The 16,265-nt window shown below is 37.9% G+C and overlaps 1 protein-coding gene across 4 annotated transcripts in view; it reads right to left on the bottom strand.

Moving 5' to 3' along the window:
- The window catches only part of MAST4 (microtubule associated serine/threonine kinase family member 4), a 293,004-nt gene that overhangs the window by 206,956 nt on the left and 69,783 nt on the right, over positions 1–16,265 (bottom strand). For all 4 annotated transcript variants that reach the window (XM_064736750.1, XM_064736751.1, XM_064736752.1 and 1 more), the window contains exon 3: positions 6,395–6,516. In XM_064736750.1, the coding sequence (XP_064592820.1) occupies positions 6,395–6,516 (122 nt within the window). The remainder of the gene's footprint in view (positions 1–6,394; positions 6,517–16,265) is intronic.

Raw genomic sequence — 16,265 nt, 5'->3', positions numbered from 1 at the left:
TCTCCTTTCAGTTCTCTCTCATGCTCAGAACATCCTGACAGTTGGAAGCTAAGTGAGGATGATGGGAAGTGACCTACTTCACCACAAAGGGGGTATTTTTGAAAAACACACTGCATATGCTCACAGGACTTTTTAATCTAGGATAGTCTTCTCTGAGAGATTGTTATTTTACTTACTTTTCCCATTATTCTTTAACTAATGATAATTTGCAGCACAAAGTATATCTCAGAGTTCTCAACTCTGAGAAATCACAAGCTCTCTCTGGGAGAAATGTTAATCCCAGCTGTCACTACATCTGTATTCTATCCACACCCAAGAACAAGCAAGAAAGTATAAGAAATAATAAAGCCACTAATTTTAAACAGATGACTTAAGAAAGGATTCAGTATCTAGAATTCTGTCAGGCAGCTGAATCTACAGTTTTGTAGTAAATTCAAGTACACCATGACTATTTTGAAAACAATGATAGAGCCAAGTAGAGATATACTTGTATTTATGGAAGAGAATACCCAGTCACCAACTTCTTGCATCTGCTCATCAGAGTATTACAGTTTCACAGCTCTGGACCATGTCTACTCTGACCTTTTGTTGTGTACAAATACAAAATATATAGGCATTTCTATGAAGATGTATGTTCACCTCCCTCTTGCTACTACTAAATTAGATCTATCTACTGGATTAGAACTGCAATTAAGTATTTGTTAAAAGGCAAATACAAAGAAATATGAAAGCAAATACATATTCATGGGTAAGGAATAAATGGAATAAAGTGCAAAAGGGAGAACAGCTCTCTAGTCTTGAAAGTTAGAAGCAACTGAAGCATAGAAAACCTGCTATCATTACTTGACAATTTTAGCATTTCATAGGAATAAAAACCTCACATTTTAAAAAGATTTTCAGTAATTACTCTCAGATGTTAAGCTTATGTTAAGTTAAATAAGAATATGGTTTTCAGCTTTATACAGTGCTTTAGCATTCAAGCTATTTCCTCAGTTCAGACTCTGTGTTTCTGAAACCTAGCTAACTATTTTGGGGAGATTAGAGATAACAAACCAAGACTGGCTACTTTGGCAATATTACATAGTTTTTGTGCTTCTCACAAAGCTTTGTGCCATCTTTGTACTTGCACTGCATTAACTGTCAGAGTATTAATTACCTGCTCATACTCAAGCATTGAAAATATGAACCCCTGGACAGGAAGAACTAAAGAAACCCAAGTTTCAGATGCAGTTCCCTTTTGCTTTCAAGGAAGTTTACTTAAAAATAAATTCAGCTACACCTGATATTCATTATATAAAACTCAACACAGACAATTAGTAATTTGAAAAATTTCCTCAATTCCAAAATAAAACATTTAAATAAAAGCCTTTTTGAATTACTTGGGTTTGCTAAGCACAATTGATACTGTCACTCACTTATCTAACCAATTAGTGCTTCTAAAGAATGTATTTTATTTGTTCACTATCATTTATTATCTATGCAGTAATCTTGCAGCTTCTCAGACAACAAATGGCTGTCTTACATCTGGGGAATAAAACACACAAAAGGGTGTTGGTGTGCTGTTTGAATACATGCAATTACTGGTAGTTAAGTTCTAATTAGCATAATTAGTTTTGAAACAGTTCCCATAATAACTGTCAACATTATGTCAATTTAGCTGAAGTTAATGGCATATTTAACAAAGACACACTTACTCATTTTCAGTATTATACTATTAAAAAGAGAGGAAGAGGGAAAGCTCTTTCTGAAGAAGTAGAACTGTTCTTCATAGACATTGGACATTTCTTATGCTTCTTCCTTTCAGCAATCCAACTTATAAACAAGTACTTTATATAATTAGCCCCCTCAAGACCATTCTTACAAATTAACACTGACAAAATGGAAGTAAAAAGCAACCAAAGTACAGATGTTTGCAAACTCAGTCTTCTGTTGTTTAGGGGAAGGCAGTTTGCAGAGGAATGTCTGTTTTGGAGGGGGAAGAAATCAAGAGGTAAACCCCGTAAAATACAAAGTAAGTAATATGCTCAAAAGTAGCAAATATTTCCAGTCATATCCAGACAAACCATCCCTTCACTGCTTAGTAGGAAAGGGCATAAGCCATTCACAAAGGCCAGTTTTGCTGCTTTTCTAGCTTTGATGTTACTAGAAATTATTTCCAATTACAAGAAACCATATGCTTTTCCGAGTCTAACCTACTTCATCTCACACAACAGAAGGAACAGACAACCTAAGCTCAATACTTGCCATAACACTGAAATCACACATTCAGTCTTGACTGAATTTAAAAGCCAAGTGTATTCCAATCTACATGTTTCATTTGAGGATCTTTGTTATAGTATTTTTATTACATTAATATTTCATAGAGCAAGTTACCATAAAGTACTCATGAAATATGCTCTCTCAGAAAGCTCTCTGGACTGTGAGAAACATTTCATGTGACACGAAGGATTTTTTTGATTTATATAATCAGATAAACAAAAAGAAAGACTTCCTGCTCCTTAAAGTAAGAGATTACTATTTTTTTAATTAGCGAAAAAACCACCATACAGCCAAATAAGCAATAAATCAATAAAGTCCATAAGGAGTTTACAGTAAACAATGACAAAGCCAAATCTGAAAAATTTTTCCCAATTAATTTGTGCAAATTGCTTTCCTTTCATCTACACATTTATCATTATGTATCACAGACACTTTAGCTTTCTATTTTTTTATATTTGAAGCTAACTAGAAAATGTTAAAGAATTTCATTCAATCTGTGTCCCACAAAATACCTTTATGCCTATAAAAGAGTAATTAGTTGCTCAATTTCAGACTTGTTACCATAACTTTAAGCATACAAGCTTATTACAATGAGAACTTAACAAAATTGCCTTTATTTCAATTTATTTTGAAGCATTTTCCAAAAATTCCTCTCAGTAATAAATGGAAAAGTCAAAACCGTAAGTCTACAAACAATATTTGAAAATACTTATGGAGTGGCAGGGGACTGGTAGAGAACAGGAGGATGACCCCTAAACTTTGGACACTGAAGGAGGCAGCAACTTCATGTTAATTCCAAATCCATCATACCCTGAAAAGATGCCTGAAGTAAAGTGAGATGACTGACAACCTACAGTGCAAGGAATGAGATAAACTAGCTCTACTACAGTTTTCCTACACTCCTGCAAAACTCAGCATTGAGATGCACACTGAATTGCCTTCCAGAAGCAACTATTACTGACCATGGAGAGGAAGAGACCGACCAGACCAACACGACCCATAAAAACAGCCTAAAGCAGAAGCACTCCCCAGCTGAGCTTTCCCTTTCTATTCCGCATTGAAGACATTCCGCATCATTTTCTTAATGTTTTTAAGCCCACACTAATTCTCTGTGCAGAGTCCCATTGTCTGTGTCACCACCAGAGAACTGTCTGTCATGGAGAGTTCAAAATGCTCATGAGAGAAACTGAAGAGTAGCACAACTCTGACTGAGCTGCCTGTGGGGCAGGGAGCTGTGGGGCCTCCACTGTGGGGAGGCCTCACTGCAGTCACAACTTCCTCATGAGGGTGAGAGGAGGGGCAGGCACTCGTCTCTTATCTCTGTGCCCAGTGACAGAACCCAAGAGAACGGCCTGAAGTTGTAACAGGGGAGGTTTAGATTGGACATTAGCAAAAGTTTCTTCACCCAGAGGGTGGCTGGGCACTGCAACAGGCTCCCCAGGAAGTGGTGACAGCACCAGCCTGACAGAGTTCAAGAAGCATTTGGACAATGCTCTCCGACACATGGTGTGATTTATGGCGCATCTATCTATCTCTGTAGGGCCAAGAGCTAGACTTTATGATCCTTTTGGGTCCCTTCCAATACAGATTATTCTGTGATTCTGTGAATGAAGGGTCCACATCAAATCCCATACACTACCCACTCATCACAAAATCAGCCTTCTCCTATACATGTTTAAACTAGCTCCGCGGGTCTACACAGAAACTGTATTTTTAATTTATAGTCCAACTGCCTATACTACAGGAGTAAATCATGTATAGCTATTGAACTGTATCTAAAGCAACAACCTGCAGCCCATTTTTAATCAATATTCTGTAAAAAAAAATCTATAATTTCCCACAGAAAGGTTTTACACTTGTGAACCAGTGAGAGATTTTGTGAATTTTTAATAAATTATTGACAGAACAAGAAAAAAAATTTACGCTTTTTGTACCCTGTTTGCAATTGCATTAAGCACTAGCATGTATCTTTGACCTGTTCACTTGTCATTCTTGTCTGTATTGGCTCATAATCACTACTCAGTCAGATCCGTATCAGCTGAGTATCAACCCAAGTTAGAATCACCAGTTCTGGCAAAAGAACTAATAACAGGTTCATTATTTTTCAGATGAGCAAGGCAATACATTTAAAGTAATTTCAACTCAGACTGTGACCAGCTACATGAAAATTCTTCATAAAAATCACTTTTAAATAAGAGCAAACTCTCTCCTAAGCATGATTAAAAGCAAAAGCTCCAATTACTAGAATCTACCAATAGGCCTCCCAAATTCAACTCTACCAAATCATGGAATCAAGGGGAAAAGAAAAGTATGCAAGGAGGGGCCCTAACTTAACGGCCCCTTTTAAGCAAAGACCAAAGTCATTCAAAACCCGACAGCAAAGTATTTGTCAAAGGAGGCTTGAGAAGAGCTCTGCCTATGTGACAATAACATTAACCTTCTTAGGAGGCAAGTCTGATCAGCAGTTCCTGATAAGAAATAAACACTTCTGAGAAACCTGCACCTCCACCCTGTGCACAATCTGCTCAGATCTGCTTAGACGGTTCTTGCCTGCTTTTGCATCAGCATGAAAGAAACTGCAGTCAGGCACAGATAAAAGATGTGGAGAGACAGGAAGGAAGGAATCTGTGGCAGACAGATATGCCGTAAAACTATATAGGTGATGAGTTAAAGGGCCTTAAGGAAGGAAGGCTCACTGAATTTTTCATTAGTCTACTGTTTTATGACCATTTAAAGTCAAAAATAAAAGTCATTATTGTCAAAATGGTGCTGCATATTCCTCTTCCTCTAGTTTAAGCATCACAGCACAACAAAAACACAATATTGCTAGCAGCATGCCCCCTAATAGTCGTGCAGATAGAAACAGACCATCAAACAGCAACACAGCCCTTCTTAAATGCAGTTAATATGGAAGAAATATTTTTTTATTCCCAAATAAAGAAAACAAGAAAAAATGTGGGTTTAACGCAATTTAAATTCATTTCTGACCATTCATCTACTTTCTTTTTCATTTCAATTACACATAATCCAAATACTTCATTGACAAAATTCACAATTAACAAAATTCATAGGTTGACATTTAATTCCCTGGAAAATATTAGGATTCAAAGCATAGCACTTCCAATAGAATTAAATGTTTGCAGTCAGTGTGGAGTCTAAAAGCCACATCTGCCCTAAAGAGCTATAAACAGCACCACCAACACCACCAAGCAGAAACCAAGATTAGATTTATAAGTGAAGATTTGTTGCATTTGAAGTGAAATACTACTTCAGACAGATCATGGAGAAAACAGCCATCTACCTATCAATACTATATGAAAAAGAGCCATGATGATATTTCTTCAACATTGGCTGACCATAGCTGCCTTCACCCTGAATACTGTGTTCAAAAAACATCCAAAACAAATCACAAAATAAGCTTCTCCTAGAAAGTAGATATGGATCAACAAAGTTTTAATGACCAGCTAAAGGGAAGAGATAGGGGAGGCAAAGCATTAATAATTTTTTTCTTTCTTTATACGAGCAGCATATTACCACAACTCCTTGAAGTATAGACTAGTACACAGGGCCCTGCATTAAATTCCAACACTTCTTAAGATATTAATACACAGAAACACAAAGCATGAAACAGATGCCTGAAACCAAAAAGCTGAAAGGTCAAGTGTATGATGGATCTCTGCCCCTTTCTCTTCCCTTATACTTTTATCCAAAAGACTTCGTTTAACTCTTGCTTCACACATCTGTGTCCTCATGAGGACTAAGTACTTTCAGAAGTGGAAACAGACATTGATAGAAAAGAATGCTCAGGAGAAAGGACAGTTGCCTGTTATAGCATGCCTTTTTTTAAGGAAAGAAACTATTTAAATGCAAGCAGCTATATTAATGCAACATTCAGCTCAGGCTTTATGCAAAATCCAGTAACCCAATTCAGAGTTACTGTTACCATAAATGTTATTCAGCCACACTCAACATATTAAGTAATGTGTGTAGGCAAGCATTAAGTTCTTCGAAAAAGTTGTGTAAGGAGGAGAGGTTGGTATGGAAATAGACTTTGGTTTGAACCCCACCCTCCCACCAAGAGACACAGAGATAAAAAATTTTTGGTACATATCTAGTATTGAAAAAAGCTACTCACCAAACTAGCAGTGAGCGAAGGTGCTGACTGTCCAAATGTTTGGTAGCGCATCCGAACAAGATTAGTGGTTTCTATAGGTTGCCACAGCTGCTGTCCAGTTGCACTGGGAAGCAAATATTTGCCTGTCAAATTCAGAAAGAGTAAGTTAAAATATGAGATGTTGCAGTCGAGGCAATGCAATGGATGGTTCACTGTAACACACTTGCCACCGGGAAACATCATTCCCTGCAGCCCTGACCAGAGCTGATTCCAACAGAATTCCATTCATTTGCTAGTCTTTTGCATCATCCTTCCACTAGATACAGTTCTCTGTTCTCAAAACTGTATCTTTTTCCTACATAGAAACATAATTAAAGCAACAAGAGATGCAAATATCTAGAGTGCTAGTTCTGACACTTAAACTCTGAAAGCTAGTCAAAAATGAAAACAAGAAAAAAACATTAAGAAATATTCCTCTATTTTCCCCTTGAAGGAATAAGGTTCTGAGTCTGAGGGACTAAGTGAGACTTATTGGAACAAGACATTTACCACGTGGATAATTACACAATTTTGTGCGTGAGGACTATTCTGCTTCTATTCCAGATTCACCATAATCTACCTAATTCATACCACTCAGTTCCCAAGGATCTCCATCCAGCGTCCCAAGTAAGGGGACATGACCAAGGTGCAGGCCAACCATTCCTTAGGAGTGCTCATAGGCTCTCAGTGCCTGTGCTCTCTGCTCAGAGCTGTCACTTGGCTGTGGGCAGGAAACCGCCAGCCCAGGGCCACACAGGTCACAGGGCCACACTCCCCATCACAGTGACACCACTCAGAATTGCCTCCCTACAGGTACTAATGAGGCAGATCACATCTCCAGCTCATGAAGCCTGAGCTACAAACTAGCAGCAAGGAGAATGTTCAAGGAATTGTACTTAGATGACAAGCATGTATCAACACTGTTAATTTCTGCTTACTTTCAGCCACTGGCAAGAAACAAGCTATATACTGGTCTTGGCAATATGTCCACCTTAAGTTCTTACTTATCTCTGCAAACTGTGCAAAAGTGGGACAATCACATTACTAAAGCAACTGTCTTCTCTTGGAAGACCAACAAGCTGATGCAAAGCAACAATTCAGAATCCTATTTTTAATCAAATCTCAGTTTAGAAACACAATGCAAGATCTTGACTGAACAGATCAAATGAAAAACATCCCCAGACCACAACGGCTAAACATTTGTTTCCTGAAATCATTAAACCTCACCTCATTATGCTTGTCATCTAAGACAGCTGTGCAGTGGCTATGCGCCTGACCACTGACACAGGATGTGTACCCTGGTAAATTGGCACAGGTTTGCCAAGAAATCAAAAGCCTCAGCTTTGTCATTTTATTTTAACAGTAGATCCACAGAGAGTTGCTGAGGTCTCTGGGACTCTTTTGGAAGCTAGAAGTTCCCAAGCAGCAGCACAGGATAGTCTTTTAACACTTCCCAATCGGTCTTCCAAATGTGCTATTGTTCTTTGTTACACTGGTAAAGCGGAACCCATAAACATTTTTGCACCCAATTTGCTAACAGCCTGCCTGAAGCTAGAAGAAAAAATGTGCAACAAAGCTGCAGTTTCTTGCCCATTTATCTAAGATAACATTTCCCAGAACTGGAAAACCTGAATTAACTTTCCATCTGCTCTCTCTGCTTCTTTATACAAAATTTTGGTTCCCTTTTTGCATAGGCTCCTATCATGGTCAACTAAAATGGTGCCATAAAGAGCTTAAGACATTGATTGCAATATATACATGTTTGATATTCCATTTATGTCAATCCTCAAATATACCAGTGACATATGCAGTCAGAGAGAGCTTTATATCTATCACCTCAAAAGATTAATTCCTTCTCATCTGGACAGAAAAAAGAGAATTAGGAAGTGATTGCAAAAAACTGAGTTATACAAACCTTCCATTTAAATAGGTATGTTTTACTTCCTTAATGCTTTCTACATAAAAAGAGGTCTATGCCTTTTCTTTCCTTCCTTTTTCACTCTACTTGTCAGACACTGGTAAGATGAAGTTCTCCGAGAAGGGTGAAATCAAACATTTCCTAGTGCTGCGATCCATAGGTTTCCAGACTTCCAGCAACATCCAGACAGCTCCAAACAAGCCATCATCACAATGCTTCAGCAATACATATTTTGTCAAGTAGACACACAATACGCATAACTCCTTCAGAAACTCTGTATTAATCCCCTCTAGAGGCAATAAGGAAAATTATGTAAAATAATTTTCAACTTCATCACTGTAGCATAATATTAGGGCATTTTATCCTCATAGAAATCAATATTTGAAAAGTAAGTCTTCACCTGATCCTTTCAAGAAAAGGTGCATTCTATTACAGTTTCTTCTAAAACTTGGGAACATCATCACTCTTTGGTTAACAAGTGACTTTCTCATAGGGTGCTGTGGTTTAAGAATGGTATTCCCAAGCTTAGTTTTCCCAGTAAAAAAAGAAAATTGTAAGGTGCTCCCCTCCCCCTCTAGTGGGACACACAGAAAGCAGAGATCAAGGGTTGAGGTAAGGACTTTAAATGGAAACAGAAATGTGATTAGAAAATTAACAACAACAAAAGCCTTTAGCAAAAAGGCTAAAGACAAAAATGTAAACAAAGAGAGGGTTATTTACATGCAAAAATGCTCAGCGAGTCCAGGACAAGAAAAACCAATGGCAGACAGACCCTCAGCCCACCACACTTTCTCCAGGATCAGAAAGAAACCCTGTTCTTCTTGCTAGCAAGTGAAAGAGACCCTTTCCCTCACCTCCCTACAATGAGACAGGAGGTAATGAGAAACATTCGGGCCTTGGCCTTGCCCACCCAGACAGCACACGGCAGCCCAGGACCCCTGGGCTCAGCAATCTAACAAGCTCAGCTGCCCTGGCAGCCAGGACTACAGCACACACCACCACACTCGGCACCTCAAAGAGAGAAAATTAACTCTGTCCTGGCCACAACTAGGACACAGGGGGAACTGGGCACTAGGCCCTTCCCACACTGCAGCAATTTTCATTTCATATGAATCCCACTTGAGCTTCCCAAGAAAGACGATGGAAGGCAATCATTTGCATTTATTACACAAATTAACATTGGTTTAAGTCAAAACAAGCCAAAAAGGTTTAAATAACAATAATTGTATTTAGTCTAGAAGGAGAAAGATATATGAGAAATAAGTGTTATTAATGCTTGTACTTACTTTTTGTGTAAATGTGCACCAGATCCAAAATACAGAGAGCTAATATTGTCTGTATCTTATCAGTGCAGGGCATTCTTAACAGCCACCTTTACTATTTTCCCTTTCCAGAGTGATCTATATTTCACTCTGTTTTTATCTTGCTCAGAAATCTGAAAGAAAGTCTAAGATATCTTGATACAGAGGCTAGAGGAGATGCAACCCTATACAACAACAGAATCTTGTCCTAAGCCTTCCTTGAACTGTAATATTTTGCCTGACTCACAAGAAAGCAGAGTGGACTTACTCAGTACTATACAGTCAGTATCTCCACTGCAAGAATTCACTTAATATTTCATTATTTTTCCTGCATGATTAGCATCAAGAAATATTTAAAATAATGTTGGGGGTGTGTCTGTGGAAAAGATAAATTAGGCAGTAAACACTATCAAAATTACCAGTGAAATCATGAGCATGTGTGATGCTGAAATTATCCCTCCCCCTCAAGGAGCCTTGAAGGTACCACAGTTTTCACAAAATACTGGAATTGAGGTAAGCAGACTGTGTAGAATTCCAGTTCTTCTTTTCTTAGTACACAGGCCTTTAAACACAGAAACGGCATATAAGAAATATGCTTTCTAAGGAGTCAAAATTAGCCAGGCCTTAGGCAAAAAGAAGGTAAGAGATAAATTTCTTATCTGAGAAGAGAGCTAACCTGCTGCATTTAACGATTACATGATAAAACAGTCCCTGCCTAAACTGAGTTAATCATCAACTCTCCCTCAATTCCTCCAATAATAATAAAAAAAAGTTTAAAATCCCCTCATACTGTCCACTCCCCCTTTCCCTTGACTTTATAGCACTCCTACACTTTTTTGCTGTATTTTCATTCATAATTGTATGCATTTTACTGCTTTTACATTTTCTTTGACAACCCTTGATTTTATACATATCCACACTCCCCCTTATTAAGTGACTTCAATGCCAATATTACACAAAACATTTGACCTGAAATACATTATTATTTTCACACTGCATTCATGTCTGCCTTCAAGCCTAATTCTCCGAGCAGCTGTTTTCCTTTTTAAGTGAACTGATTCATGAGGACTTCATGAGGGACTGAGAGGAGGGCTTCAACTCCACCACAACCCTTCCATCTTAATTCAGTATTCTGGCCCATATAAAGCACAGAACACTGCCAGGACCCAGACCACTGATACACTGGCAGTAATGTTCATACTACTTTCATAAGCTGTTGATATTGAGTCATCCACTGATAGAGGTCCCCTATTTCTGTCCTCTTCATTTCCAAAGCGGTCATTGTTGACTTCCTCCAGTTCCTCTGCAGAAGCTTTGCTGGTATCTTTGTCTCGTTTTCTGTGCTTGAAACTATGAGGACAGCCTCAAGTAGCTACACGGAAACTAACATCATCACTTCCCATATCTGAATGCAATCCTTGTTGGTCCAGCACATTTATCAAAACACATTTTGATGAAGGGTGGTTTAAGTTGACTATGTACTGGCAATAATTTAGCATTATTTAATAGTATTTCATCATGGTTGGTGAACATAGGTAACACATCACTGCAGTTCAGTGGCATCTTCCCCTTGAATGTGCCTCTTGTATATCTAGATTCATTTGTAATGAGTATTTGTTGAAGGTCCAAATAGAATCATCATTAATTCTTATTTCTATTATGTTCAGCAAGCACCAATTCGTTATATGACATACTGTATAATTAAAAATTACTTGTATAAGGACAAAGATATTAAAACCACACACTCCACAAAAATCAGTCACAAAAAACAGGCTTTGCTTTATTTTAAATAGAAAAAAAATTCCTACTGCTGAAGTTCTACTTTCCTTCCTCTGTTCCTCTCAAATGCATATCATAATAAGACAGCTGAGAATTACTAAATGAGCTCAAATCTAATACCTATAAATCTTCCATTTTCAGTTAAGAATTTAAAAATAACTTTGTCTCTGATAATTAGGCAATTGCATATTATTAAGAAAATGTTTTGGCATCCAAGTAAGATTTTACCTTTACAAAAGTACTTAGGATAGTTTAGATTGCACTGCTAGAAAGTCTGATTTGTAGCTAGCCATAATGTAAAAATAAATACAGAGGAAGCATCTTGAAAGTTTTTACAAGAAATATTTTTTGTTAAAATAGTAGAAGCAGTTTTCTATTACACTACTGCAAGCACAACACAGGCATGCACTTTGCTAAAATGGAAGAATCTGAATTGGGGCTGACAGCAGCTACAGACACAATTAGTCCAAAGCAAAGCTGTGCATATGATTACAGTGTACCACAGACTTACCAGAAGCTAGCATCAATGTGTTTGTGCTAGCTGCTGTGAAATATCAGTCTTCAAAATAGCCTCTTGCCATCTGGACATCTTTAAGGCAAGGGCCAAAAAATACTTGTTTCAATTAATTATCTTGTTAAATCCACCAAAGGTATTTATTATGTAAGTGCAGAATATTTTTAAAAAAATACAGAAAGCTAGATACTTCTACCTCACTGATTTACTTTAAAATGTAACTGATCTTATCTAAAGAACCTATGCTCTGGATAAGTCAGACTTGCCAAGCACAGTTTCAAGTGAGTTACTCACTCCACACCTCTTTCTGGGGAGCCTAAGGAGCGTCAGCTACCTCAGAGCAACAGCAACAAGCCACAGCAGAAGAGAAAACTGTACTCTTCTGCAGAGTGCTCTCGATCATAAAAATGTTCTAGAAAGAAACAAAGATGGGTACTGCTCCCTCTTCTTACCCCTGGCATATTTTCAAACACAGAAAACCCCCCAAAGAGCTGGGTTCATTGACAGGTCTTGCTGTGAACAGAAGACTGAAGCCACCACCTGCCACCAGGTCACCAGAGAAACAATAGCAGTCCCTACACATCCACAGCAGCCACTGTTACCAGATGATATATTGCCTACCCCTGGTGAGCTAACACAATGCTTCTTCTCCAAAAACTACTGGCCTATGGAACTGCAGAATGTCTGCTGTGTAAGGAGGAGAACTGCGAGTTCAGCAGCCCCTGTGCCCTGCCAGCTCTCACAGCCGGACTGGAACAGCGGGATCCACAACCACCAGAGAGACACTCAGGACAGAAGAACATGTGTGTAATCGGGAAGGAAAACACATTAATGATTTCAGGGAAATTATTATCATAATCTGGGACAATCAATTAATATGTATGTAAAATACAGTACAGGAACTTCCCTGTACTCACACTGCATGGCTTTGGGAAAAGTTACTCCCCTGTGCACCTGGACAAATAAAGAATGCTCAGTTCTTAATGCTACATTAATGCTACATAGCAATTTTTGATAACACCACTGCCACTCACAAACTGCCTGTACAGCAGGAAGTGAAGAGCAAAGCTGGCAGCAATGTACCACCACTTTTACCATCACAAGTAAGTGAAGCCTCACTCCAGGCTCAGACACCTGCCAGGTGAAAGGCAGAGCCTCCCACCTTCAGGGTTCAAGTTAGGGCACTTAGCTTTACTGCCTCATATTGAACTCCTGCAGACATCCCAGCTGGAGAAAATGATGGGGACATTGCAAATTTTAGGGTCTATTTTCACATCTGGGGGCAGGGAGGAGAGGTGGAATTAAAGCCCATAATTCCCATTAGCTGTTAACCAGAAAAGAGTGGGCGGATTTGAAGTCATCACGAGGAAACTTCACAGTATTTTGCATTCTTCTATTGTAGCTACATCAGCAAATTTTACTTAAATTTCAAATCACCAACAAGCAAAATACCCAATAAATTACCATTTTAATAATGTCTTATTTACTGCCCAGAACTTAAAGAGCACGTTTTGTATATTACTCAACTACACATGGTTGAAGTTAATGAACAATGCCACTTTCCCAGTCTGATGGAGGAGGTGAAATTTTTGTTTCAGCCAATTTGTCCCCTAAACATAACATTACTCAGGTACGCCCATAATTACAACTGACTCAATCACAAATTCTTTTGTTACTGTAGAAGAAGCCTTTGCAACAAAATCCTATTACACTCACCATAGTTCTTTTACTTTTTGATGTATTATAAATCTCCTAAAATGCTCTGTATTTGTTTCACTTTCTAAAATTAGGTGAAGCAGTGGCACCCTCAGGCACATGGTAGGATTCTTTGGGTCGTCCTGAGCAGAGCCAGGACTAGGACTCATTCATCTTTCTGGGTCCATTCCAACTCAGGACATTGTATGGTTCTATGATTCTCGCTGACAATGCAGGAAAAATAAATGTGGCCTACCAAAGGCAAAAATTTGGGGTGAGATTATGAACTTTAAAAAAAAAACCAAAAAAACTGCAGTAGACTTACCTTAAAATTTCACCAATATTGGCAGAATTAGAACTGGAAAAGGACATATCAAGTTTTGGACCACAAACTAGCAGGATGAAGGTTTAGATCTGTTTAGATCTGTATCCAAATAAATATATATACATATATATATACATACATACATATATATATATATATAAAAAGAAAATGAAGCCTCCATTAACTACAAAGGCATGCAGAATCAAGCCTGTTTATAAATCAATTACCAGGAATAAGTCATCACACCCCAGAAATAATGTTTCATGCTTGGAACAAAATTCTCTCACTGAAAGTCATTTAAAAGACAGTACAAAATTTTGCTGTTCGGGAAATTACTCATAGTTCCCTTGCTAACAGATACTCAATGAAGCTATATTGACTATTTGCAATTTATTATTGAAGTACTGTGACAGCAATATAATATTTAAAATGCATTTGAGATCACAATCAAATCTCCTTAACTTCTAATTGCATTTGGAGAATAAGTACAGGTTTGGGGTTTTCAGTTTGGTTTGTTTGGTTGGGTTTTTTACGTTTTCCATACCAAACACACTTAACAGCAGTGTTAGCCAAACAATGACAACACTAACTACATGACAAAACACCCTACAGATTGAAGTTGTCATTCATGACACTACTTCCTTACCTCACAGCTCTACTGATATACAACTTAGCAAAATAATTAGTTGGTAATATTTATCAGTGAGCTCAGAGATGGAACACTCTACTGCTTCCTTTTCTTTATCTTAAATAGGTTCTTTTCCCATAATTCTAACATGCAGTTCCAAAATTTATAAACTGCCAGTCCATTCTATAACACAAACATAATATACAGGTATTACTGCATCCCTTTCATCCCTTTTTAGAGCTTACACCTGCTCTAGAAAAATTTCACAGTGCAGTTCTGTAACTTTGATAACAATACGAAAAACACACAGTTAAGGTTCACACTGCACACATGATACTACAAAAAACACACTAAACTACATTCAAGTGATAATGTGACAGAGTTCCTTTCAACATATAGTATATTTTGCAAAAACAAGAATCCTGCCTACCTAGAGGTCAGAGATAACTGATACTGGCAGACCTACAACAAAATTGTGCCTAGAACACAAAGGACCTCAAAAAGTCACTATTGCTCAATTCAAACATTATGTGAACAACTGCTTCCATCAGTGGCCAGTACTCTCGGCTCACAACTCTTCACCAGCTCAATGTCTGGGGTTTTGCTGACAGAATTTATGGTACGAAATAAACATCTTCCATTGCACTATGAAGAACATACCCAGCAACCCAAAACTGACATTAAAATAAATATGAAATGATGTGTTAACATGCTACTTTCTCTACAGTACCCACTGTGACCCCTTCTTTTGTATCATGTATATGTTGATATGCCCCATAATTAAATCCCTACACACTTACAGTAATTTTTCAAAAGGTAGAGTTCCCCAATAGAAAATCCCACTCCTATTTTCACTGGAAAACATCTATAAATTTTTCTACTCAAGTGTCAACCTTCATTCTAAGGATTAAGTAGAGGAAGTGTTTTTCCCTCTTCTCAAATATTTCTCTGTGCATTCAATTTCTGCTAAAGCAAGGAACTTGGATAAACCAAGTATGTGGTGAAATCATTTGCTTTACAACATCCACTAGAGAGAGACCACAGGGAAAAAAACAGGAAGACTTAAGTCTCTAGGAGTATAGATCATGTGTTCCTGATGTGCAATTGTAGTTTATTTATAAATATGCTGCAGTCAGTTTTGCACTAATAAGCTCAGGTACTAGCAACAACAGGACTGCAGCCTCACAAACCTCAAATTTAGTTAATCAGGTGATTAAACACAAGCATATAGCTAAGTCCAGGCATGTGGACTGGACTTTCATCCATGCTTTTACAGTTTCAGTGCTAAGCATACTTGAACCAGCTAATTCAACAGCTCTTAGGGTACTTCTTAAGGAGCTACAACTCAAACTTCAGAAATTTAACATGAATGTTAATTTTCTCCACTTTTCGTTTCTCCACTATGACAAATGACTCTTAACAATTTTCAAGCTGCTTTTATAAGTGTCCCAAAGAGGGTTAAATTCTCTTTCTCCCTCCTTCAAAACTGGCAGCTTGCAAACATATCTGCTAATTAGGCACTCTACTGCTACAGTTTGCTTTGATCTCAACAACAATCAACTTCTCATGTTCTGATGATACAAGCACGATTAAGCAGCAATCGAGGAGTTAAAGGCAAAATAATGAGACAGGAATACAATATCTTCTGTTCTCATCTCATTCTATTACATGTTGCAGACTCCAGACACGTCAA

Source organism: Zonotrichia leucophrys, chromosome Z (assembly GCF_028769735.1).
Source record: "Zonotrichia leucophrys gambelii isolate GWCS_2022_RI chromosome Z, RI_Zleu_2.0, whole genome shotgun sequence".
Lineage (NCBI taxonomy): Eukaryota > Metazoa > Chordata > Aves > Passeriformes > Passerellidae > Zonotrichia > Zonotrichia leucophrys.
Note: the sequence above shows the minus strand (reverse complement) of the source record. Positions and strands in the feature narration are given on the sequence as shown.